We start from the raw sequence: 24,653 nt of genomic DNA, 5'->3' as shown, positions 1-24,653 counted from the left end.
CTTATCAAATCCAATGAAAAGACCAAATGCAACAATGAATTGATCCTACTTACCAATACTGCCTTCGTAGCCCAAGCCTGATTTATCTTCTTCTTCTGTGCCGTAGAGCTCCATAATAGTCCACAAACTACTAAAAACACATCAGTGAGCCACAGTGTTGCAATGGGTGACATGTTCCTACGTTACCATGAATGCGCCCATTCATGCCCCTCTCAGGATCAATAGTAATTAAAGCTGCAAGCAGCGATGAACAGGCCCTTGCACCTTCCTGCGCATCGGGGGGACTGGCGGGACGCCGACTGACACGGCCAGGCACAATGAAACGGGAACTTTGGTGAGCGCAATGACGCCTGCCACAAGACTCTACAACAAACGGTTCACGAGTTATGAAAGGGGGCGCGGCTAACGTATTGGGGCGGGGCTATGAGTCTGTATTGACATGAAAATGACCTCAGGTTTGGACCACCGTCATGGCTGAGAAATTTGTGGCAGATCGGACTATGTACAGTAGAGTTACAACAACTTCCTGTTTCATGGCGAATGGCTCAAAATGTCCGCCACGCCACGGTCAGGTCGTTCAGTGAAAACTCCCTATTTGAATAACTTTTCATCCTTTAGGTCTTAAGATGGTCCTGACCAAATTTCAAGTCGATCTGATTAAATCTGTAGTTACGCGCCTATAAAACGCTAAAAATGGACGAAAATCGCACAAAAATCGCACCTAAAATTCAAAATGGCTGACTTCCTGTTGAGTTTTGGGCATACCTCCAATAGGCTATTTTGTGCGTCTCCACATGTTGCATGTGACTGCCAAATTTCATACTTGTAGGTTAAACTGGAGCGAGGGGCTCAATTTTTCCAACTTTACAGGGGGCACTAGCGAGCCATTTTGCAACACCAAAGCCCGAGACCCTTAAAATGTAAAATTTTTCACCGCGTCTGATAAGTGTGCCAAGTTTAACAACTTTCTGAGCATGGTAAGGTTGTCAAAAAGGCGATTCATTTGAGAAGAGAAAAAGAAGAATTTTTTCAGTTTCAATAGGGCTTTCGCTGGCCCGACGTTGTCGGTGCTCGGGCCCTAATAACTGTTGATCCCCTTCAGAATGTCATCAGCAGGTCAAAATTTCAGTTTGTATTCTGCATCTCCAAACCTCACGGAAACAAATAAAGCAAACTCCTACACAATCAATTAACACTTTCATTCTGACTTTGACCTGACAATCACAGTCAGTGAAGCTTTTATCAGACTATTGTAGAGATAAAAACGAGGCCAGAGATAGTATCACAATAGCCAAGGTGATATTTTATAGACTGTCCGTTGTAAAACCTGTCTATTCTTGCTCTATTACCGGATTCTATTGTAAACTCCGACAGCATATCATGTTTCCTTAACTACAACTTGTAAAACTATTAAAACCTTCTGTAGGATTTGAATAATGCAGTCTATCTCAAAGCGGAGATAAACCTTTTAACATTGGCTGTATGCAGCGTGTGTTCTTGTGCATTCTTAGCTTCATAGCATATTGAGAATTTCCACATATTTCTCACATCTAAGGAAATGCTGCTCGTGTCAGTACATGCGTTTTGTTGGCCTGAAAAGGCCAATGAACTGCAGCTGACCCCGGTGTGTTCTTCGCTGTCACTAAACCATTTACTATCTATATAGGGTTGTGGGTTTTACAGCGCTTTCAAGGTGAAGGAGGTAGGAAATGTGTTACTCTGGTTTCACAAACCAGCGTAACATGAAGAGGGATGATGATAACGTCTACAGGGAGTCAAACATGGGACTTTTTGGAAATAATCCTCAACAAACATAATAAAGTGGTTTATTACTTGGCCATGACGGAGGTTTTGTTTTCACCGGCGTTGGTTTGTCTGTCTGTCTGTGACCGGCATTACTCCAAAAGTCCGCAATGGATTTGAATGAATTTTTTTGGAGGGGTGGGTTGTAGCACAATGAACAATCATTAAGATTGAAATCATTAGATTTTGGTGGCAACCGGATCATGATCCGGATTCAGTAATTTTAATTAAGGATTCCGACTTCTAACCCAGCCTGAGCAGTAAGACCACAGGGTATAAAGCCCGGGACACACCAGGAACGTCAGTAGCGCGTGGCGGCTGCGTGGCGGCTGCGTGGCGGCTGCGTGGCGGCTGCGTGGCGGCTGCGTGGCGGCGAAATTCCGTTGAAATGCACTAAAATGGAGAGTTTCAGATAGAGGGTAAATACAGACATATTCAGACAGACAGTATGAGAAAAATAATGTGTTGTTTGAACATTAAAGCATTTAAACATATTCTAGTAGAAACCCAAAATACAAGTATGAACCTGAAATTAGCATGATATGTCCCCTTTAAATGTTGGAGTTAATGTAGCAGTTCTATATCAAGTCAAATAGGCTGAACTTGTCATATGCTTCATATTCAAGCCCAGTCACCTGCATCATCCACCGTTTAGCCCTGCTAAATGTTAAACCCCGAAAGGGTTAAGGGCTGCAAATGGATTCTCATCTTTCGTAAGTCCTCTCCCCTTCCTGTACATAATGACTGAGCTTTATAGCTATGTGACCATAAAGTGACATTCATAAAATGGTAGGATTATGGAAAATTGCCTCTCTGTTAAAGTCTAACTACAGAATGGAACATGAGATAAACCACATGGAGATTACGGAGAATGACGGGAACAACAATGTTATTATTATTATCCTTTACTTAATAAGAAAAATGAAGAAATTTATATATATATACTGTATATATATATATATATATATATAATAAAAAATTACAAAAGGTGGATACTAACATCTTTTAGACTCTGCGTCCTATAATATGTTTTGAGCTATAAGTAAAATGAAAAACTGTTTTTTTTCACAAGTATTTATTTCTGATAGAGTAAAACAGCCCGTTGCACCAGCTGATCTGAAGTTTGAGTGTAAAGTCAACACTAACTGCTACACTGTAACTAGTTCGTTTCACACTTCGATCCGCCCCATTTCTACGTACGCTAAGACTAAGTCGACCGTAATCAAGACATCGTCCCAGAGAGTGACATTTTCCAGTCTTGATGCTAAGGTCAGCTAACATACAGGCATGAGAGCTGTATCAATCTTCTCATTGTGTGATGTGTGAGTATGATTTGAACAAGCATAGATTCTCTTAAAAAAAGCTCACATTTCAAATATTTCAGTGACAAGATGCAGAAAGTGCATATTGGATGAACTGGAAGAGCTTCTACATGAATAAATATTCTTCAGAAACGTCCTTCTTCTGATCAACTTCTGAAACCTTAGTTATCCCTTAGTTGTGCACTTGTATTTCTGGGCTTTTATTTTCAAAAAGTAAAAAGTACAGTCAAATTATAGTTTAAAAATCAGTAATTATCAGTATGAAGATATATGACAGAGACAATTTTAACTTCACCAGGCGAGGGTGATGTTTACAGTCCCGCTGTTAATGTATCACCTGGTGGAGTGAATGGGAGGGGAGATGCTACCCATGGCTACATATAGAAGTACACCTTCCACCCTTGCATGCACTGTGTCAGTGTGGGGCTCCAATACAGGCAGACAACATGGGGAAAGGTTTCTACATTAGTAAAGCTGTCGGGATAGTGGGCATCATCCTGTGTGCCGGGGCCCTGGCTACCATCATAGCTCTGTCTGTTGTTTACTCACAGGAAAAGGCAAAAAATGATAATCCGGTCTTGCCAACGGATGGAGGAACAACATCCAAACCCACCGTCACACCGTCCAATGAACCTTGGGACATGTATCGGCTGCCCAAGAGCCTGGTGCCGGACCATTATAATCTCACCCTGTGGCCGCGGCTGACTCGAAATGAAACAACTAACCTCTACATCTTTACTGGTAAGGCTTTATGAGTCATCTCTGATCCTCTGGATTGAGATGGCTTTCTTTCATACGAAGTAGTTGCATTCACCTTGTTTTCTAAAAAACAAGAATTAAAACCAGCAGGAGTTTGGAGGCATTCCTTTGAGAGGAAAAGGGATGGAGATAAAGACTGATAGAAGTTCGATAAGTCACAGCTTTACGAGTGCATAATGTACAAAAAACAAAATAAGACATGAAGAAGAAGCACACCTTCTGCTCGCAGGGATTTTGGATCAGTGTGTACTCCTGACCCGCTTATCACAGTCCCAGTATAAAGCCCTTCATAGCTTCTTAATTTAAAGTCCCTGTGTCCACACCTGTAAATTAAATATTCTCAGTTGAAGATGGGAGTAATCCTACAAGTTTTGTAAGATCTTAAATTCTATATACAATATAGAAACTATGATAACAACATTTTACACAGTCTAAATAATGATGTGTGCATGTTTAGGGGCTTTATAATTTTCTGTTAGACACAATTACCTAGACTTATGAACTTCAAAAGAAATTGGATGAAGGGTATTTCATACCACTTTGAACAGCAGATACAGGATATAATGATAACCTGCTTCTCTCAATGTCTATTTTAAAAGGATAGCATAGCAAACAAGATTACCAAGAAGCCTAACCATTCTTTATTGATCTCAGAAAGATCAGTTGACAGAAAGGACTACATTCGGTGGTCACTTAAGCAGAGAAACTACTTACTTGAAGTCTTATTTGATGTATTCAGTGCAGTACGTCATATATATACTTTAGCATTGAAGTCCTGTGAAAAATGTATTTCCAACTGGTCATGAACTAAGAAAAACAGTTGATCTAAAAAAGTCAAAATCACAAATTTGGAGATGGTTTTCAGTGCAAATAAGTGGCTTGTTTTGATTTGATATACAGTACAATACTTTATATATTGGGGGTTCAGAAGTAGCGAAAGACCAGTGTTTTTTGACCCACCCATCCACCCTGACCTTACGTAGCGTTTGCCACTTTTTATATTTCCTGGTTCACAACTATGTGAATTACACACATTTGATTTTGTGGGATATACACGAATTTCAGTGCATTACTTTTCGTAGGTGTACAGATGGTACGCGTTTCATTTAACAGAATTGCCGCCGCGCTACCAGGGTGACGTTGCGGCGGTAAAAGGGGGGGATGTATCTGGGCTGTACTTGATAACTAGAGACGCAAGATGGCAGCAGAGCTTGAATCTTGATTACAGGATTTTATGATGCTGCATACAGTACCCCCTTTGACCACAATGTGGTCAGCAATGGCAGAGTGGCGCTGTGTGTATTTCCGTAACTTTGCTGAAAGCTTAAACCAAATTATGAGATATTCGAGTCTTGTTATGTTGAATTAAGTGAATAAATCTACAGTACAGTATTGTGATACAAACGTCCAAGACAGAACGATAATGCTGATGAAAGTTATTAAAACATGCTCTACTTTGTCTCTGATGCAGCTGCCTCTTTGTCCATAGTCACCACTCTGTAGTCTCACTCACTGTCCCGCCCACAGCTTTATCTGATTGGTTACACGTCATGAGTAATAGCCTATCAACACTGAAGGCTAGTTTTGTCAAAGCTGCTCCGGTGAGCGATCGGAGCTGTGTGTTGAACGTGAGACAGCAGTTATTGATGAAGTTGCAATAAACACCGCTGAATGACACAGAAATATACACAGTAGGAGTAATACAAACACCCAGTGGTTCCGCTAGTACCGTTTTACTGTCACAGCAACAAACAAAAATCATAAAAGGAAAATAGCAGTTAGTGGATGTTCAGTGCTATGAGGAAGAAGAAGAGGAAGAGAGAAGGAGACGGCGCCGGGACACGACCGAGAAATGTGACCCATGACCAGATTATCTTCTGTTTATTTAAATGCAGCGCAGTGAGGATAGAGACATTTCATACATCGGACGTATTGGACGCAGACCCGACCTGTGCTGGACCCGTTCAGAGACGCCAGTCTGCAGTGTAGTTCATACACTTCACTGATAAACCAGAGAATTGTGCAGTAACAATGAGCTTCATGATCAAAACAAGTTTTTCATCAAATCTCCACTTTAGTCCGCACTTGCACGCTCCCTCTATTGTATGAGTAGCAGAAATGTAGAGTTCAGCTTCTCTCACAGCTGTTGCAGTCTAGACTGTTCACATGTGCCACCTGGTGGCGGTCGGCGCACACTGCAGCTAGTGCAGGAAACAACAGAAGAGAATAAAAGTCCCTCCTCCCTTTCTGCCACAGCGAGGCTCTGTTACCGCCGCGGCAATCCTGTTAAATGAAAGGCATCCCATCTGTAGCTATGAACATTGTATGAGGCCAGTCTGAATATTGATATGAATAATTTAAAGCTAGGATTCACATTTCCAATTGACATCATCTTTGTCAGTTACTGGAGTCAGAAACTTTGAATTGGAGCAAATGGGCTGGGGTTGCGTAGAGCTGAGGTCTCCTACTACTGCTGATCACAGTTTAACTTATTTCATGTCGTTTTAGGTAACTCCAGTGTGGAGTTTGAGTGCACTGAGGAGACCGACCTGATTCTTATCCACTCCAATAAGCTGAACTACACCACATTGGAGAATGACCGCTTTGCAAGGCTCACCTCTGTCAATACTGGGGTCAAAGCCCCCTCAATCAAGTCTTCCTGGCTGCAGGATGAAACTCAGTACCTGGTCCTACAGCTGGATGGTAAACTGCTGAAGGACCACTGGTACCACCTCTACACTGAATTTACTGGAGAGCTGGCGAATGACCTGGGAGGCTTCTATAGGAGCGAATACTTAGAGGATGGAGTGAAAAAGTATGTGTATTTGGTGTCAGATGATACGCTTTAAAACATAACTTGAGCAAAAAATGAAACATGCAGTAACCAGTAATGATCAATAAGAAAAAGGTTCTCACACAAGACATTTGTTTGCTCTTTTAGAGAAACAGCTTGACATCTTATCTAGAGTCAGGCTAACTTCATCAATTTATGCCGGGTTCAGACTACATGATATCAGCCTGATTACAGCCCGACCCAACAGACGTAGGGCGCTGGGTTGGATCCGAAATGACAATGGGCATTGGGCGCGACAATCAATCGTTTCATCCCGTGTAGTGTGTCATAGTGGACAACAACCAGACGAGCATGTTAGAGTTTTTTTCTTATCACAGCATGTGTTCCCACATATCCATGACTTCAACCAATAGGAGCACAGAGTGCTATTACACGCACAACTGCAAAAGAGGAATAATGATGTTGGTGCAGCCAGGTGGATCCATGAAACAGAGGAAAGGTCACATTTTTTCTTTCTTTTTTTAGGCTTTTTTTAACACAAGACAGCCAGCATCATACACACAGCCATTGTTTGTTTATATTCTTGTTCCTGGAAATCTGTTCCTAGTACCTAATTCCCAATGATATCACGTGTGTCATGAAAGACGGCAAGCTTTGATTGGTCGGGGACCTTCTGTCATGTCTCGCGGCCGAGTCAGGGCAAGAATTGATGACTTTATAGTCTCCTAATATGACACAGTGACCATCGTAACAATCTAACATGTTGTGTATTCTGGACCCGGCATACATTTTCTTTGCTAGCAATAGAAAACAACTCCGAATCTCGTCAGCTGGCAGTGTACTCAGCACCTTTTGTTCAGGTGCATGGATGGTTCTTTTTGAGCAGGGGTCAGCAACCTGCCGCTCCAGAGCCACATGCGTCTCTTTAGCTCCTCTCCAGTGGCTCCCTGCGGATTTTTAAAAAGGGAAATGAATAACTGTTTTTTGTTTGCATTTTCATTTTTATTTATCATTGTTGTAGGTCTATGGTACGACTTTATTCTCGTAATATTACGACTTTTTTCTCGTAAAGCTAAGACTTTATTCTCGTAATATTACGCCTTTTTTCTTGTAAAGTTAAGACTTTATTCTCGTAATATTAATACTTTTTTTCTCGTTAAGTTAAGACTTTATTCTCATAATATTACGCCTTTTTTCTTGTAAAGTTAAGACTTTATTCTCGTAATATTAATACTTTTTTTCTCGTTAAGTTATGACTTTATTCGCGTAACATTACGCCTTTTTTCTTGTAAAGTTAAGACTTTATTCTCATATTAAGCTTTTATAAACTGTGTTACCTTCATCACAATGATCAAATGTTTTGCGGCTCCAGACAAATTTTGTATTTATTTTTTTGCCTAAAATGGCTCTTTTGATCGTAAAGGTTGCTGACCCCTGTTTTTGAGAGACAACAAGTAGCCACTCTGCTTAATAGTTGTTGTTCAAGAAATGGTTTCAATGCTTAGCATTGACTGGCCCTAAAACAGCAGTCTTGGGTTAACATTTCTTATCATCTGCCTCTTTGAACTCCACAACACAAACATTTTGATGTTGGCTTGTTTCTTTAAAGTCAAGTTTCATTTGTCTATTTCCTGTCAGGGTTGTTGCTACTACTCAGATGCAGCCGACAGATGCCAGGAAGGCTTTCCCCTGTTTTGACGAGCCAGCTATGAAAGCTATTTTCTACATCACGCTGATCCACGACCGTGGAGCTGTAGCCCTGTCCAATGGCGAGGAAAAAGGTTAGTTGCACGACAATGATGTGAAGTGGACAGGATCATTTTCACAGTTTCAGACAAAATCAATGGAATATATGAGGAGGACTGGCCCTTTTGTTTACAAGTATATGTAACATCATGTTTTGGGTACATGTTAACGGAAAAAATGTAATTTGAAACTGAAAGGGATTAAAACTAAAACAATGAACATGCTATTCTATTAAATTGTATTTCTCTTCTACAGAATCAAGCAATGTCACCATCAACGGTCACAATGTGCAGCAGACAGCTTTTGAGCCAACAGAGAAAATGTCCACTTACCTGTTGGCATTCATTGTCAGTGACTTTGCCTTCATCAATAACACCATTGATGGAGTTTCGGTAAGTAGAGGTGTGAAAATTAATTCTAACCTTTTTGGTCGCCTTAAAAAATGTCCTGTTCAACGTTTGGTTGTACTTAGCTCCACCCTCTCACGCCACTTCTGGTTGCAAAAAAAACCAAGATGGCGACAGCCAAAATGTCAAACTCGAGAATTCAATACTGTAGCAAAAAACATACATTGATAAGAAGTGAAAGCCAATTGGTCGTTCCATTGCAACATCAGCGCACAGCAGCAGAGCTACGCTTCCGCCATTTTGGACTGAAAGCGACTACCGGACGCCAGTAAATTGTCCGCCTACAAAATGCCGTACAAAGTAAAACACAATTATATCTATTCTATTGTCATATATTTAATGTTTCTACCGAAATGGCCTTTCTTGAACGATAAAAACATTATAAATATGCATACTATTATAACTATTTACTTACTTACTTACTTATTAAACTTTTTTGCCCGGCTGCTTCCCAGAGGGGTATAAAGTGAGCGATGGACATAAATGGAAGTTAGAAGACCAAAATAGATGTACAATAGACCAGAGACCATGGATGTATTAGGCCCCGATCACACTGAGACGCGTCGCTAGAAACACGTTGCCACTAATTGTTTTCTTATGGTACGGCACGCCTGCCGCGCACTTCTCTCTTGCGCCGCGCATCACATTTATCTAGCGGCTTTTAGACAAAATATTCTCAACTTTTCAGCACCAGGCACAGAGACGCACCGCTCCTCAATGTCAAACTTGGCCCAGGCAGCCAATCAAATCAAACAAGACTCGGGCTTTACTTCTTAATCACTTCCTTCCTCCTGTTTTGATGCCGGCAGATGTGGTAGGGCCAGCTGGCTAGTTAGCTGTTGGACTGAGAGAGGTAAAGGGGAACTCATATCTCATTGCATGTAGGCTGATACATCCAGCACGGTGTATTATAGATAATAAAAGTGATGAATTATAGACAATATATCCATTACTACAGCCACATACAGCTAGCAGGAAGCTGGCAGAACCCGATATGTCATATGAGCGTGCAGGGCGGTGCAGTCCCGTGGGTCTGATGACCGTTCATTATGCCGAGGAAAATAACTCTGGATTCAGCTGTTAGTTCATTTTACATCTTTTAGGACATTATGATTTAAATGAGGGATATTTAAGTGTTCCTACTGGAAAGTTGATTTACCTAAAAAAAAATGATCCTCTGATTTACAGACGTTTCATTATACATCCATGGCCACAGACTCATTGGCGTTTTCAATCCAAAATGGCTGCAGCACCATCTAGCAGCTGTTGTCAAAAAAGCACCAGAGTTTCATCTCTTTGCTTCTATACTCTTTGACTGTACTCCACAGACCAATGGGTCTTGTCACGGTGACTACGTCCACTTCCTATATGCATTCTATGGTCTGGCCCCTTCCCTGGGACTACTTGGGAGACCCTATCCCAGGAGCTATTACCCCCCGACAACAGAGCTCCCAGGGTCACTGGGGCACACAAACCCCTCCACCACGTTAAGGTGGTGGTTCATTGGGTTGGATAAAAGTGTTTATATTAAGCAATTGAAAAGGCTATATCAAATTAAAACCACAAAGATTCACTGTTTTTCTGGCAATGCCAGTCAACAGCAATGTGCATAATGACACTGTGTTTTATTGTGCGTATTATGTGATGTGGGTTTAGATCCGCATCTTCGCCAGGAAGCCTGCTATTGCTGCTGGGCAAGGACAGTACGCACTTAACAAAACTGGACCCATCCTTAAGTTCTTTGAGAAATATTACAATTCCACGTACCCTCTGCCAAAGTCTGGTAAGTCCACCACACATTATTCAATTTCATCCTTTTTGCATGTTTCTTTGTTAAATGTAAGCTATCAAATTTGTTTCCTGGATACTTTTCTTTTTCTGCTTGACGTGTATAAAGTACGTAGAATATACTTACTGAGGTTAATATGACATGTAATCCTCTTCAGATTGAACTGTACCACTCCCTAAGTGGTCAGTAGTGTATGCAATCATGCTTATTGCCATCATGAGTTTTTGTGGTCTTCCAATAAAACTTCCAATAAAACAGCTGTGTCAGTCATTCTGAACACCATATAACGCCTCGGACACACCAGGAACTTCAGGAGCACGTGGTGGCTGCATGGCGTGGTGGCTGCGTGGCGTGGTGGCTGCGTGATTCATGTGTCGGGCGTTCACACCAGCTGCATTTCAGCTGCGTGTCTGCTGCATTTGTGCTGCTGCAGCTGCTGCCAGCCCTTTCTTTCTACATAGAGTTTGCCTTTTAATGGCCATTTAATTTCATTATAAATATTATTTATATTTATTTTAGACAGAGAAAGGTTAAGAAATGTGTGGTAATTTGTAAATAATAGTAATAATCCACAATTAAAACTCCGTACTATATTCATTCATGAAGCTCTCCAAGTCACTGCATGTTCTAGAACACTGTCCAGCACATATTTCAGAATAAAAGCCTTGTGTTAACAAATGAAGGAATTCTGTCTACAGAAAAAAACGTTTAAAGGCTTTTATTTTTAAATGAAAGCAGGAAGTGTTGATTTAAACCCCATACTTTATCAATTCATGGAGCTCTCTAAGTCACTGCATGTTCCACAGCACTGACTGCTGCGGACAGTGTTCTAGAACATGCAGTGACTTGGAGAGCTCCATGAATGAATATAGTACAGAGTTTTAATTGTCGATTATTACTATTATTTAAAATTACCACACGTTTCTTAGCCTTTCTCGGTCTAAAATAAATATGAATGATATTTATAATGAAATGAAATGGCCATTAAAAGGCAAACTCTATATAGGAAGAAAGGGCTGACAGCTGCAGCTGCAGCAGCAGAAACGCAGCTGAAATGCTGCTGGTGTGAACGCCTGACGCGTGAATCACGCAGCCGCCACGCAACGCAGCCGCCACGCCACGTGCTCCTGACATTCCTGGTGTGTCCGGGCTCCAAAAGGCTTGTCCTGCATCTGTTCTCTTGTTATTGATGCACGATGTATCTGCTTATTAAAGGGATGCTTGTATCTTTGAGTTTTGACATTGTATGACAGGGCTTTGGGAACAGGATCTCATCGCATACAGTATCAATTATTATCATATAAATTTGATAACTTGATTGTTGTACAGTCATGAATGACAGTTGTAATCCCTCACCATCCAGTCTTTGTTGTCCGGCTCATACAGTACATTGCCTGATTTTTTCTTACATTGTTTATTACACATTTCTAATTCTAGGCCATCCTCACCTCAATATCACATGGTCTAATGCTGGTGCAGATAGAGCTTACTTGGTCAACATTTAAGCAGTAGTAACTCGACAGGTAATCAACCACGAATAACTTCTTTCCTAACGCAGATCAGATAGCTCTCCCAGACTTTAATGCTGGAGCCATGGAGAACTGGGGTCTGATCACATACAGAGAGACGGCACTGCTGTACGATGTGGCGTTCTCCTCCAACTCCAACAAGCAGAGGATTGCGACCATCATCGCTCATGAACTGGCTCACATGGTTAGGCTTTAACACTGTAAACTGTGGCACTTCACAATCTTGAATCTTGCATGAAGGACCGTTGACAGGGTTTGGGTACACATGTTCTTGGCAAATGAATTCTCTATTAGTAACATGGCAGAGTGCATCTCATCCCCTTTTATTTGAAACAGCAAAGAATCTTGCATAACGGATCCTTGACAGGCTTTGGGTACATGTAACACGGCAGAGTGTGTCTGATAAGAAAAAACTTAAAAGGCAAGTTGTAAAGGAATTTCAACCTGCGATCAGTCCATTCAGCAGGATGATTTTCTTCAAACGTGGATTGAGAACGTCACCAGCAGCCAACTCACCTGAAATGGATTATTATGTGAGTGTAGAATATGGACAGTTTGAAATGCTGTATGAGCAGCAAAGCTTTCAGGTGAAGCAGAAACACCTCCAAAGCAAAATAACTAATTTATTTCTTTGTTTGCTCTGTCCACCCTGAAGACCTTTGTGGAAAAAATTGCCTTCACAATGTGTATTATATAGTGGTCACTATTATAACATCTGCTGGATATTGTGATTCACTATTTAAATAGTTAAAAAAATAATTTAAAATTGAAGAAAATTATTATTATTGGAATTATTCTGCATAACCTTGAAAGAGAAGCCTGTAAAGACCTGTTTGAAAGTGTGATGGTACGTGTCCACAGGCTCCGTCCTTTCCACGCTTCCCATTCATTGTCTATGTAAGCAGCCGTGCAATGCATTCTGGTAGCGTGGCGGCACGATTCGAGAAACGGAGCGTCACGACGCCCGCTCCTTATTTGCATAAAGTTGAGGGCTAGCAGCAGCCCATGGACGGAAACCGTTCATCCAATCAGGAGCCTAGTTACTTATTTCTAGTGGCAGCCCACCAAGCGTCCAATGCTGGGAAGCGGCGCGTCTCCTCGCAATAAAAAACGCCCCATGTGGACACGTACCAGGAGTATATGTCAGGCCAATCGACACAAGTCCAAGTTGAATCTCAAGTCATGTCAAAGCATGTTTCAAGTCAAGTCTCAAGTCCTTGAAGACGAGTCAAGTCCCAACTCTTGTCAAGTCCTGGAGGGCCAACGCGTTCTCAACCAAACTCGTCACATACTGCCGCTTTGTCACGCCCCCTTGGCGTCATTTTGGGTTTGGGCAACAAAACCACTAAAATTAGGTTTAGGAAAAAAACAACATGGTTGGGCTTAAAACTGCTACATTTCCACAGTGAAAATTAAACTTGAACTTTGTGAAACTCGGGACACGAACGAACAGCTGATTGTAACGTGATGCACGGGACATGAACAGCAGACTCCTGGATGAAAGACTTGAGTTTGTTGGATCAGATCTCAAGTCTATAAACATGTTTCAAATCAAGTCTCAAGTCCTTTAGAGCCAGTTCACATCCTGTCACGAGTCTCATCAAAACATCTTTCAAATAAAGTCTAAAGTCTCGAGTGTTGTCAGAGCAGTTTAGTTTAGTTTATTAAGATCCCCATCAGCTACAGCGTTGCAGCAGTTATTCTTCCTGGGGTCCACAAACACACTTACAATGTGACAGTGCAAGAATAAACAGGATAAGACAAAAACACACACAGAGAATAACATAACATAACATTACAGAATCTCAAGTCAAATCTAACAGCCCGGACACACCAGGAACATCGAAGCGTGTGGCGGCTGCATTACCTGTTGTTTTTTTATTTCGGCGTCGTGGTTAACAGGTTAGAGCAGCCACACTGCCCGCGTGTGCGTGTCACCTGCGTCTCTTCTAGAGAATAGAGGTCTCGCCTATTTTTGACATGTGCCGCTCGCGCCTCACAGCAACAACAGACAGTGAAGGTGATCTATTGACTGTATATTGACATCATATCAGCTACATTACTACAGTTTCGAGGTCTATCTGTAGAATATTTTACGGAGATGAAAAAAAGTAAAAACTTATTTTTAAATCAACACTTCCTGCTTTCATTTAAAAATAAAAGCCCTCAAGCGTTTTTTCTATGGACAGCATTCCTTCATTTATTAACACAAGGCTTTTATTCTGAAATATGTGCCGGACAGTGTTCTAGAACATGAATGAATATAGTATGGAGTTTTAATTGTGGATTATTACTATTATTTAAAAATTACCACACATTTCTTAACTTTTCTCTGTCTAAAATAAATATAAATGATATTTATAATGAAATGAAATGGCCATTAAAAGACAAACTCTATGTAGAAAGAAAGGGCTGACAGCAGCAGCTGCAGCAGCAAAAACGCTGGTGTGAACGCCCGACGCATGAATCACGCCGCCATGCGCTCCTGACGTTTCTGGTGTGTCTGGGCTGTAAAGCTTGAAGGCAAGTCCAAGCAAATATCAGGTCTGGTCAAAGCAAGTCCAAGCCAAGTCACAAGTCTTTCTAAGCAAACTGCATGTTAATTGCAAGGCTGACAAGTCTCTGTAGGCTGTGAAGTCCAAGCTAAGTCTCGAGTCCTTTGACTATAGTGTGACTCAAGTCCAACTCTGAAGTCTACAGGCCTGGGAGCCTGTGAAGAGCTGCTTATGTCTTGTTTGTTTTTAGTTGTTTCTTGGAATAGCAATCACACCTTTTCTCTGTGCTGTCCCATCAGTGGTTTGGTAATCTGGTGACCCTGAGGTGGTGGAATGACTTGTGGCTGAATGAAGGCTTTGCATCCTATGTTGAGTACCTGGGAGCAGACGAGGCTGAACCCGACTGGAACGTGGTAAGGATTTCCCTCCCGCCTCACAGCCTCGATAATGGGTGTAATGTAGGCTTGATGGTGACATCGATTGGTGGAGTTTTGGCCATACTGTCTTTTTGTCTCATAATAGAAAGACCTCATCGTGCTCAATGACGTCCACAGGGTGTTTGCCGTCGACGCCCTGGCCTCTTCTCACCCCCTGTCCTCTAAGGAAGAGGATATCCAGAGACCAGCACAGATCAGTGAATTGTTCGATGCCATCTCATACAGCAAGGTAACCTCACGCACTCAACAGCCTTAACAGCAGCAGAACAATGTGCCCATCTCTCATCCTAAAACCAATCCCCCCAGGTTATGGATTTAATTTCTCTCTAATACAAATCTATTTTCTTTCAAATATGTAATAGATTTTGCCACAATGTCCCTTAAACACAGATTGATCTCAAAAAACATTTAAAATGTGTTTGCTCATCCTCAGGGAGCCTCTGTTCTGAGGATGTTGTCGGATTTCCTAACTGAAGAAGTCTTCACAATGGGACTCAGGGTAAGGACTTCACGGAGACATACAATACAATATTATTTGACACAGTAACGGTCTTGCGAAAAGGACCCCTGACAGGGTTCGGGTACATGTAACATCGCAGAGTGCATCTGATAACTAAAGTTATAAAGGAATTTCAACCAGCACTGTCCAGTCCTTTCAGCGGGATGATTTTCTTTAAAGTCTGTGTAAAGCCAAAATAAATATGCTTTCTGGGTTTGTCACACCACAGAAAAATGTGATACTAACCACCCAGCCAAATTTGAATGATTAAAAAAATCGCTAAGTATGTAAAATTAGCTTTCAAAATCATGGAAAAATCCTCCCCTATCGCTATGAATAAAAAACTGGAAAAATAGAGAAGAATGGGTCCTCAAGTTAACCAAACGTTCACAGGACTAATGCATGGGAAAACTGCTTTACCGCCCGACTATGCACGTGTTTCACTTTCAAAAACATGCAGCTAGCGTGCTAGCTTCCCTGGCCCCAGTTTGTATATAACGTTACAAATACGAAAACCCGCTATCTGTGAGAATACGCCATGTACCTCAAACTCAGCACTTTAGTATGAAAATGTTAAAAACATAATGTCATTACAAATATATTGGCATTTTAAATATGAGTGTCTTCTTCGGAACTCACCTGCAACTCGCATCCTTCCCTGTCAAACTCGACGTGGAACTGACATCATCTGTTGCGCATGTGTTGGAGGCCCAAGGGACTAGTGTTGGTGCACAAAGAAAAATAGTCCTAAATGGAACTCAAGGGAATGCATTGCAATTATGTTGCTAGGCAACAGCTTGGGTCCATGTTTACTTCCTGTCAGCTGATGACATTCACATACACTACAACCAGGAATAAACTGGGACACATTTAGAATGTTTATGTTTAAAACAGCATAAAGGGTCTAAATATGCAGATGCAAAAATGCAGAGTTTCTGAATACGGGCTGTGTGTATTTCACTGTGGATTGAGCGTTTTGATACTTTCACAGTATTTATACAGGACTTAAGCCTGTTTTATAATAAAAAAACATAAAAATCTCACTTTCTTATAATATTTCCCCTTTAAACAGCGTTTATTCAGTCAAACAAGTTTTCCTCAAAATCACCATTCCCCTAAGATTATGATTTTGTGTTGGCAAAGGGTCAAAGTAAAGTTGTGACTCGATGTCTATTGGACTTGTTGGCCACAACACAGGTCAGGGAAATGTTTTCTATGCAGTCAGTAACTGTAATTCAGTCAGCCAACTCACCTGAAATGGCCTGTGAATGTAGAATATGGACAGCAAAGCTTACAGGTGAAGCAGAAACACCTCCAAAGCAAAATAACTCATTTATCTTTGTTTTTTTCTGTCCAACCTGCAGACCTACCTGGATGAATTTGCGTATGGGAACGCAGTGTACACAGACCTGTTCGATCATCTCCAGATGGCATGTTCTTCTCCATGGACTCTTCAGTTTTGACCATTTAGCTACTGTTGGCTGTTACATCACTTTTACTTGTTTGACTGCTTCCACAGGCTGTTAATGCTAATGGCACTCAACTTCCTGACACTGTCCATAACATCATGGACACCTGGGTGCTGCAGATGGGCTTTCCTGTGGTTACCATAGATACCAAGACTGGGGTCGTAATCCAGAAGCACTTTCTCTTGGATCTAGACACTTCTCCCTTCAAGTATGGACTACCTTTCTTTCATACATCCCTCCCACTAGACCAATTAATTCATTCTTTTTTTGTGTTTGTCTTTATACAACGACTGCTTTATACCATTATGTCTACAGTGCAGTACGATTCAATTTACTATTACTACTTTTGCTGCTGCTCCTGCTTATTCTGCTAAATTAGTATTACCACTGCTTTTACTTTACTACGGATGTTTTTCCTACAGTTATAAATGGATTGTTCCAATCAAGTGGATGAAGACTGGAGTCATCCAGCAACCCCAGTGGCTGAAGAATGAATCAGGTAGGATGTCAACAATAACGTGGTGCTTTTGTGCTGACAAATGAAACAACTTCTGATTGACAGTGAGTGGAAATAAAACTTTTTTGGCAATATATGCAAAGTACAGTAACAGGAGGCATTCGTTGATAGTAAAGACAAGTCCGATTTATTTACATATTTCTCGATTGCAAGCGTCAAAGGATTTAAGAAAGAAATACCCTTTTCAGGATTTGACTGATTCAATAATAAAAGAATACTGTATAATAATGCAATACAGCAGTAGAAACATAAAACTAAGAGAATAGGGTGTTGAAAATACATGAAAAGAACTACCTACGTAACCTAACCAAGCCTAACACGAATAACAGGTGGTTGGGTCAAGTGATTATTCATGACTGTACTGTATGATTGATGATGAACATATTTGCTGTTACAACAAATATGTTTTTATAATGAAAATCCAGAAATTACATTAAAAAAAGTGTAGTATTGCTTGTTAGATGCAGCAATATACTCTGAAGCTTTTAGTCTAAACTGTCTGTAGAGACTTGAGCAAGCCAAGGGGCACTACCGAGGTGCCCTTGAGCAAGGCACCAAACTCCTAATGCTTGGGACACACAGGGAACATCAGCAGCGCGTGGCGGCTGCGTTACCCGTTTTTTTTATTTCGGCGTCCGTGTTAACAGGTTAGATCAGAAACACTGCCCATGTGAGACGCGCGTCTCAGCTGCGTCTCTTCTAGAGAATAGAGGTCTCGCCTATTTTCGACACGTGCCACGCCCGTCTCACAGCATTAACAGACACTGAAAGGGATCTACTGACTGTATATTAACATCATACCGGCAAGATTACTACAGTTTCGATGTCTATCTGTAAAATATGTTATGGAGATGAAAAAAAAGTAAAGACTTATTTTTAAATCAACACTTCCTGCTTTCATTTCAAAATAAAAGCCCTCAAGCGTTTTTTCTGTGGACAGAATTCCTTCATTTGTTAACACAAGGCTTTTATTCTGAAATATGAGCAGTCAGTGCTGTGGAACACGTAGTGACTTAGAGAGCTCCATGAATTGATAAAGTATGGGACTTAAATCAACACTTCCTGCTTTCACTTCGAAATAAAAGCCCTTTAGCATTTTTTCTGTGGACAGAATTCCTTCATTTGTTAACACAAGACAATGGCTCTGCGGCCATTTTGAGTGGCGAGTCCCAACAACAATAATAACTAACTCCATCCACCCTTTCTTCTAGCCACAATTGACGTGATGAAGGCATCAGGTGATGACTGGGTGCTGGCCAACCTTAATGTGGTGGGCTACTACAGAGTCAACTATGACGCGGACAACTGGGACAGACTCCTAAATGTCCTAAGGACCGATCATAAGGTATATTTGAAGTCAACTTAGAATAATGTGTGATCTCTGCTTTCCTATGCTGATTATGAACATGATTCTTGATCTGAGTTTTTGTAGTGACGGGGATATTGCTCCTTTTTTAAAGCTTATTCCAGTGATCAACAGAGCTCAGTTGGTAGATGATGCCTTCAACCTGGCCAGGTAAGTCCTGTTTATATAGTATCATATGATGTTAGTGATGAAGAGAATCATCATCTGGATTACTGAGATGTAGATTACAAAATAAAGAAAAACATTAAATTGTTTTTTACCTTGAGTAAAGCCAAAACACTTAAAAAGATGGTCCAATGAACCAACAGGGCTTATGGGGAAAACAAAGGATTATAATTATATTACTACACAGCTGCTAGCATGATACAGATGCTGCCACGTATTTTGACTCATTACTTGCATTGAATTTATTAGGAAGGTATCCAACTATTTTGGCAATGCATTGAAGAGTAAAACTGAGCACCATTAATACACGCTGATCACGATTAAAATTTTGGATATCCTATTCATTTTCATAATCTTGTATCCCTAAAGAGCAAAGATCATCCCTACAGTACTGGCCCTCAATACCACCAAGTACCTCGACATTGAGAGAGATTATATGCCCTGGGAGTCAGCCCTGAGCAACCTGGACTTCTTCTACCTCATGTTTGACCGCAGCGAGGTTTATGGTCCCATGCAGGTGTGCTTTCTTTCAGCCAAACATATCAGCATGTGCCAAAACACAAATAAGTTCCTTCTATGGTTTCTAATTTTCATGGAGTTTTCTCATTTCCTTAGCTCTGCCTCGCTTTTTTTTTAGGATTATCTGAGGAATCAGGTCACCCCTCTGTTTAATTACTACAAGAACATGACTGACACCTGGAGCAAAGTACCTGATGGACACATGGACCAGTGAGTAAAGAGAAATATGTGGGCATTTACTGTTCTGGATATCTTACTTTTTAAGAGAGGCAATAACAAAATATGACACTTGCAAATTAGAGAGTTAAACATTAAAGAACAGTGTTGCTCTTCATCGGTTATGCCTCTCCCTGTGTTCCAATGCAAAGTCAAAGCCAGGATTATGTGTACATTCTTGTGTAAAACCAACGTTAGCATACCATTGACCACTTAAAGGGACTGTTTGTAACTTCTTACACGTATAAATCATTGCGGGTTGGTGTCCCATGCGCGCTCGCGTGTGGCTAAGCTGTTCAGACTCAGATTCCAACACAAACAGACCAACAGAGGTTTCCCGTGTCTTGTGAAGTGACGGGGCTCTACAGAGAGAAACGTTATCGTCTCCGACCAAAACTCCGGTGTCTCCCCTGTTCCCTCCGGCCGCGGTCGGGAGGTTGAGGCAGGAAAAGCCAACACTAGGATCAGCATTGATTCATGGAGAGACCTTCGTCTGGTCAGCTAACATTACTGCCAAGCAGCTGAAATATAGAGTGATATTGTGCTTTTAGCTGACGTGTGTCTCCTCACTGTTTTGAGCGATGCTCCTTCATGTCTATGTAGAGCGAGCACAAGCGCGAGCAACAGGACGCTGACTTTCGTTGAGTTAACGGCCACAGGTGTCGCTTTTAACAACACATTTCTGATTCTTACAAACAGTCCCTTTAAATGTTTCATCAGAATGTTAATTTAACAAACTATTGAAATAAAGTATCACATATTTTCTATTCTCTACATTCAGATATTTTAACACAGTATCTTTTTGAAGCAATATTGAAGGTCTGGAGCTCTTGGGGCAACCATAGCTGTAGTTTATGTCACATTACAGTTATGTTGTTTTTATGTTCTGGCTAGGAACAGGCCAGTTGACCCTGCTACATGTACAATGAATATATTTATGGATTTACAACCTTGTATTACTTTGGTAACATTAGTAACATAGTCACGGAGGCGACTGTACTTGACATCCCTATTACCGTCAAGCACAAAATATATGGTGCATTTTACCTGCCCAGCATACAACATTTTTTGAGCAATGTTGCTGGAAAAAAGTTATGCTAACTGTAAAGAGGCCATGCCAAATAGGTGCTGTTCAGACTGTCCTTCTCGAGATAAAACCGTATTTTAGATAGATAGTTTAGAAGTACTTAGCCTCCAATAATAAAGAACACCCAATTGTTGTTAATATTGCTCCCTCTAGAGAACTGCAGAAACAAACACCCATTTTATTTAAGCTTATTCATCCTTTTTTCCTGATTCTTCTTCCTCCAGGTATAATCAGGTGAATGCTATCAGCCTGGCTTGCAGGACAGGCCTTGAGGAATGCCAACATCTGACCAAGGCATGGTTCAAACATTGGATGGACACCAATGAAAACCTGTGAGTGTATAAAATCCCAACATGAAACTTATTATCTTTCTGTACTGTATTTTAAGCGCAACCACCATCACCTGGTGTACTGAACTTTAAAGATGTCATCTTGCTTCAGGATCCACCCCAACCTGCGCTCCACTGTGTACTGTAATGCCATTGCAGCAGGTGGGGCTAAAGAGTGGGAGTTTGCTTGGAAACAGTTTGTCAACTCCAACATTGCCAGTGAAGCTGAAAAACTACGCTCTGCCCTGGCCTGCACGAAGCAACCCTGGCTGCTCAACAGGTCTCCTCCCCGACAGCCTTGTTAATTCTGTTATATAGTGTACAACAGCGTATAACTTACAAATATTGACCACTACACACATCTATACTCGCTGTTCTGCTTGTACCCTTTCAGGTACCTGGAGTACACTCTGGATCCAGACATGATCCGAAAGCAGGATGCCACCTCCACCATTGTCTACATAGCCAACAATGTGGTTGGTCAGTGTCTGGCGTGGGACTTTGTGAGGGCTCAATGGTCGTTCATTTTCAAGGAGTGAGTACAACACAATATTTTTTAGTTGGCAACATCACTGCATTAGAAAATAACAGCGAGCACGTCTCCAAATCTTGAACAGTATCGGGTGCCAGGTAGTGGTAAGAACACAAGAAACAAATCACCTCGCACTCACAGATAAAAAAACTTTTTTGGTTTATTCTGGGCAATCAAACGTAAACGAACGTGTTTCAGCTATAAGCCGTCATCAGCGTCAACATCACTGCATTCCCATGAAACATGAGAAAAGGCACCAGATTTGTAGTCAAGTCTGCTTAGCGTTACAATTGGTCCACAACTTGACGGTTTTAAAGACGCTGAAATGGGCTTAACGGTTCCGAGTAAAACGTTGTTATAAATGCAGATAGGTTATATGGTGTGTTAGGCAACACGTCTCTGTGACCCATGATTTTCACATGCCCAACTAAAGCATAATCACGTAATAAAAGATCCATTATCACTCATTCACATGACAGCAGGTTTTACACTCAGGTTTATTATCAGTGACAGCTTTTATTAACCAAGATGTTCAGTGTAATTCAAACTCTACCTCAGATGACCTTTGGTCTCGACTCCTCATAAACCACAACAGTGCATAACACGGGTGCTGAGTGTGGTTTCATTACAGCTGAATTAAGCTAGCAGTTTAGGTGTTTCAGCGGTAGTAGATTTTTTTGTTTCGACAAATAAAACTCGTGCAACAACCAATTATTTTTGGTTATAGAAAATGTATAATCGGATGAGCCCATATTTTTTTAGGACACACCTCATGAAGTAAACATCTTTGATGGATTGAAATAAAGTTATTTGGTCTGACTTCAAGTCTCAGGCAGCTGTCTGGGTCTGACCTGTAGAAACATCATCATTGCTTTATTTACTGGAAATATTGGTTTCATTTTCTGCACTTGAAGCATTTCTTCACATTTTATTTGAAAAATATTAGCTTTTGCCATCCCACAGAAAATGTTTAGTCCCACAGACTCGATTGAACAATAAATACAAACAATAAAACTGAATAATTGATTGATCAACTTTTCCTAATGTGTGATATATGTTTGTAGTTTGTTAGTTTGTTAGTTTGTTGTTTGGTTAAATGTTGTGTTTTGTATTTCTGTATTTCTGTGAAACAGTGTATGTCTTGGGACACAAGAAAATATTCTGATAATGAAGTGAAATCATACTGTAGGTAGCACAATCCATGCAATAGAGAAGTGCCCTTCTTGTTGTTGCTATGGAGTCTTGATTTATGCTAAATAAATAAAAAAATGATATACTTGAAAGACAACACTGACACATATGGTAATGCTTCCCGTTTTAGGTCATTGTATATTGCGTGTCAAGGTGTTACTGTTGGGAGACAAATGTTGTCAGTGTTCAGGTACAGGAGTTGATCCTGAGATGTGTATCAAGTGATTTGGTTACATCAGTGCATTTTGGAAAGCAAAGAGAACTGTCCGAACAGTTTTGAAAAGTGAACTCAGTTTTTTTTTTACAATTGGTAAAACACATTTATTATCTATACTGTGATTTGCATACAAATGGACCTAATTATTCGTTATGTCTTGACTTTGTTTTCACTCACAGGTATGGTGGCGGATCATTCTCCTTCTCCAACCTCATCAATGGAGTCACTAAGCGTTTTTCCACTGACTTGGAGCTTCAACAGGTTAGATATTTGAGACCTTTTTGTCCATATTGTTTATTTTAAATGGGTTTGGCCCAGTTTTACCCATAATCAAACAAATTTGTATCTCTACTTTTAGGGATTTTCATGTTTTAGTGTCATTCCAGAGTGTGGTTAGCCTGGTTCGTTTTGATATGCTATGCTATCGTATAGTGTATGTAGTTAACATGTATGTGTGACCAAGTCCTAAGTCATTCTCTAGTCTCAAGGCACCAGTTTCTAACTCTTTAGTGGAATTTCTGTCTTTTATTGGGCGGGTCATTTAATGCAAAGTTAGTTTCAGGTCGTTGAAACCTCCAGGTAATTGATTGTTCATAGCTCAGCAACTGTAACTAGGCGTGGCAGGTCTATGAAGCTTTGGATTTCTCCACATGTTGAAATGAGGGCTGTAGTAAGAGCCAATCAATACTCCACATGTAAAGATATCGGAGGGTTTGGTCTTTTCTGGCCTTTGCAAAACCAAAAGCTAGCTATAGCCTAAGGAATGGATTAAACCATAGAAATAGAATATAGGAGTAGAACGGACAAAAACTCCGGTGTCTCCCCTGCTCCCTCCGCCCGCGGTCGGGAGGCTGAGGCAGGAAAAGCCAACACTAGGATCAGCATTGATTCATGGAGAGACCTTCGTCTGGTCAGCTAACATTACTGCCAAGCAGCTGAAATATAGAGTGATATTGTGCTTTTAGCTGACGTGTGTCTCCTCACTGTTTTGAGCGATGCCCCTTTCATGTCTATGTAGAGCGAGCACAAGCGCGAGCAACAGGATGCTGACTTTCGTTGACTTAACGGCCACAGGTGTCGCTGTTAACAAGCAATTTATGATTCTTACAAATAGTCCCTTTAAAGTCACACTGGTCCTACAACTGTATTTAGGACGACTGACAAATGCACTTTTTGACCCGAGTCAAAAACCAGTGTGACCCTGTGCTGTTATTTGTTGCTGGCTGACTTCAAATGGCTGCATGACCTCCCTCACTTTCTGTTTTGTTTGCCGTGACAGCTGAAGCAGTTTAAGGCAGAAAACAGCGAGGTCGGTTTCGGCTCTGGGACCCTGGCACTGGATCAATCCATTGAGAGAACCATCAGCAACATAAAATGGATCACAGAGAACAAGAAGAATGTTCTGGATTGGTTCGGTGGTGAAGCATAATATGACCATCTTCAAAATAAATGGGATGTAAATTTG

The 24,653-nt window shown here is 41.0% G+C and overlaps 1 protein-coding gene and 1 long non-coding RNA gene across 2 annotated transcripts in view; one reads left to right on the top strand and one right to left on the bottom strand.

Moving 5' to 3' along the window:
- Window positions 1-5,160, bottom strand: part of LOC119487067 — an 18,446-nt gene extending 13,286 nt beyond the window's left edge. Inside the window, exon 1 of the long non-coding RNA XR_005206638.1 lies at window positions 4,973-5,160. This is a non-coding gene — a long non-coding RNA (uncharacterized LOC119487067). The remainder of the gene's footprint in view (window positions 1-4,972) is intronic.
- Window positions 3,557-24,653, top strand: LOC119487021 (aminopeptidase N-like). The gene is made up of 21 exons (XM_037767646.1): window positions 3,557-3,866; window positions 6,393-6,699; window positions 8,317-8,459; window positions 8,680-8,816; window positions 10,488-10,614; window positions 12,179-12,333; window positions 14,944-15,057; window positions 15,167-15,310; window positions 15,515-15,580; window positions 16,945-17,010; window positions 17,100-17,257; window positions 17,472-17,548; window positions 18,778-18,911; window positions 19,027-19,082; window positions 19,467-19,614; window positions 19,735-19,826; window positions 21,144-21,251; window positions 21,361-21,528; window positions 21,643-21,783; window positions 23,368-23,449; window positions 24,468-24,653. The coding sequence occupies exons 1-21, from the start codon at window positions 3,572-3,574 to the stop codon at window positions 24,615-24,617; spliced, it is 2,868 nt and encodes a 955-aa protein (XP_037623574.1). The 5' UTR covers window positions 3,557-3,571; the 3' UTR covers window positions 24,618-24,653.

The sequence above is a fragment of the Sebastes umbrosus genome, chromosome 4 (genome assembly GCF_015220745.1).
Source record: "Sebastes umbrosus isolate fSebUmb1 chromosome 4, fSebUmb1.pri, whole genome shotgun sequence".
NCBI lineage: Eukaryota > Metazoa > Chordata > Actinopteri > Perciformes > Sebastidae > Sebastes > Sebastes umbrosus.
Note: the sequence above shows the minus strand (reverse complement) of the source record. Positions and strands in the feature narration are given on the sequence as shown.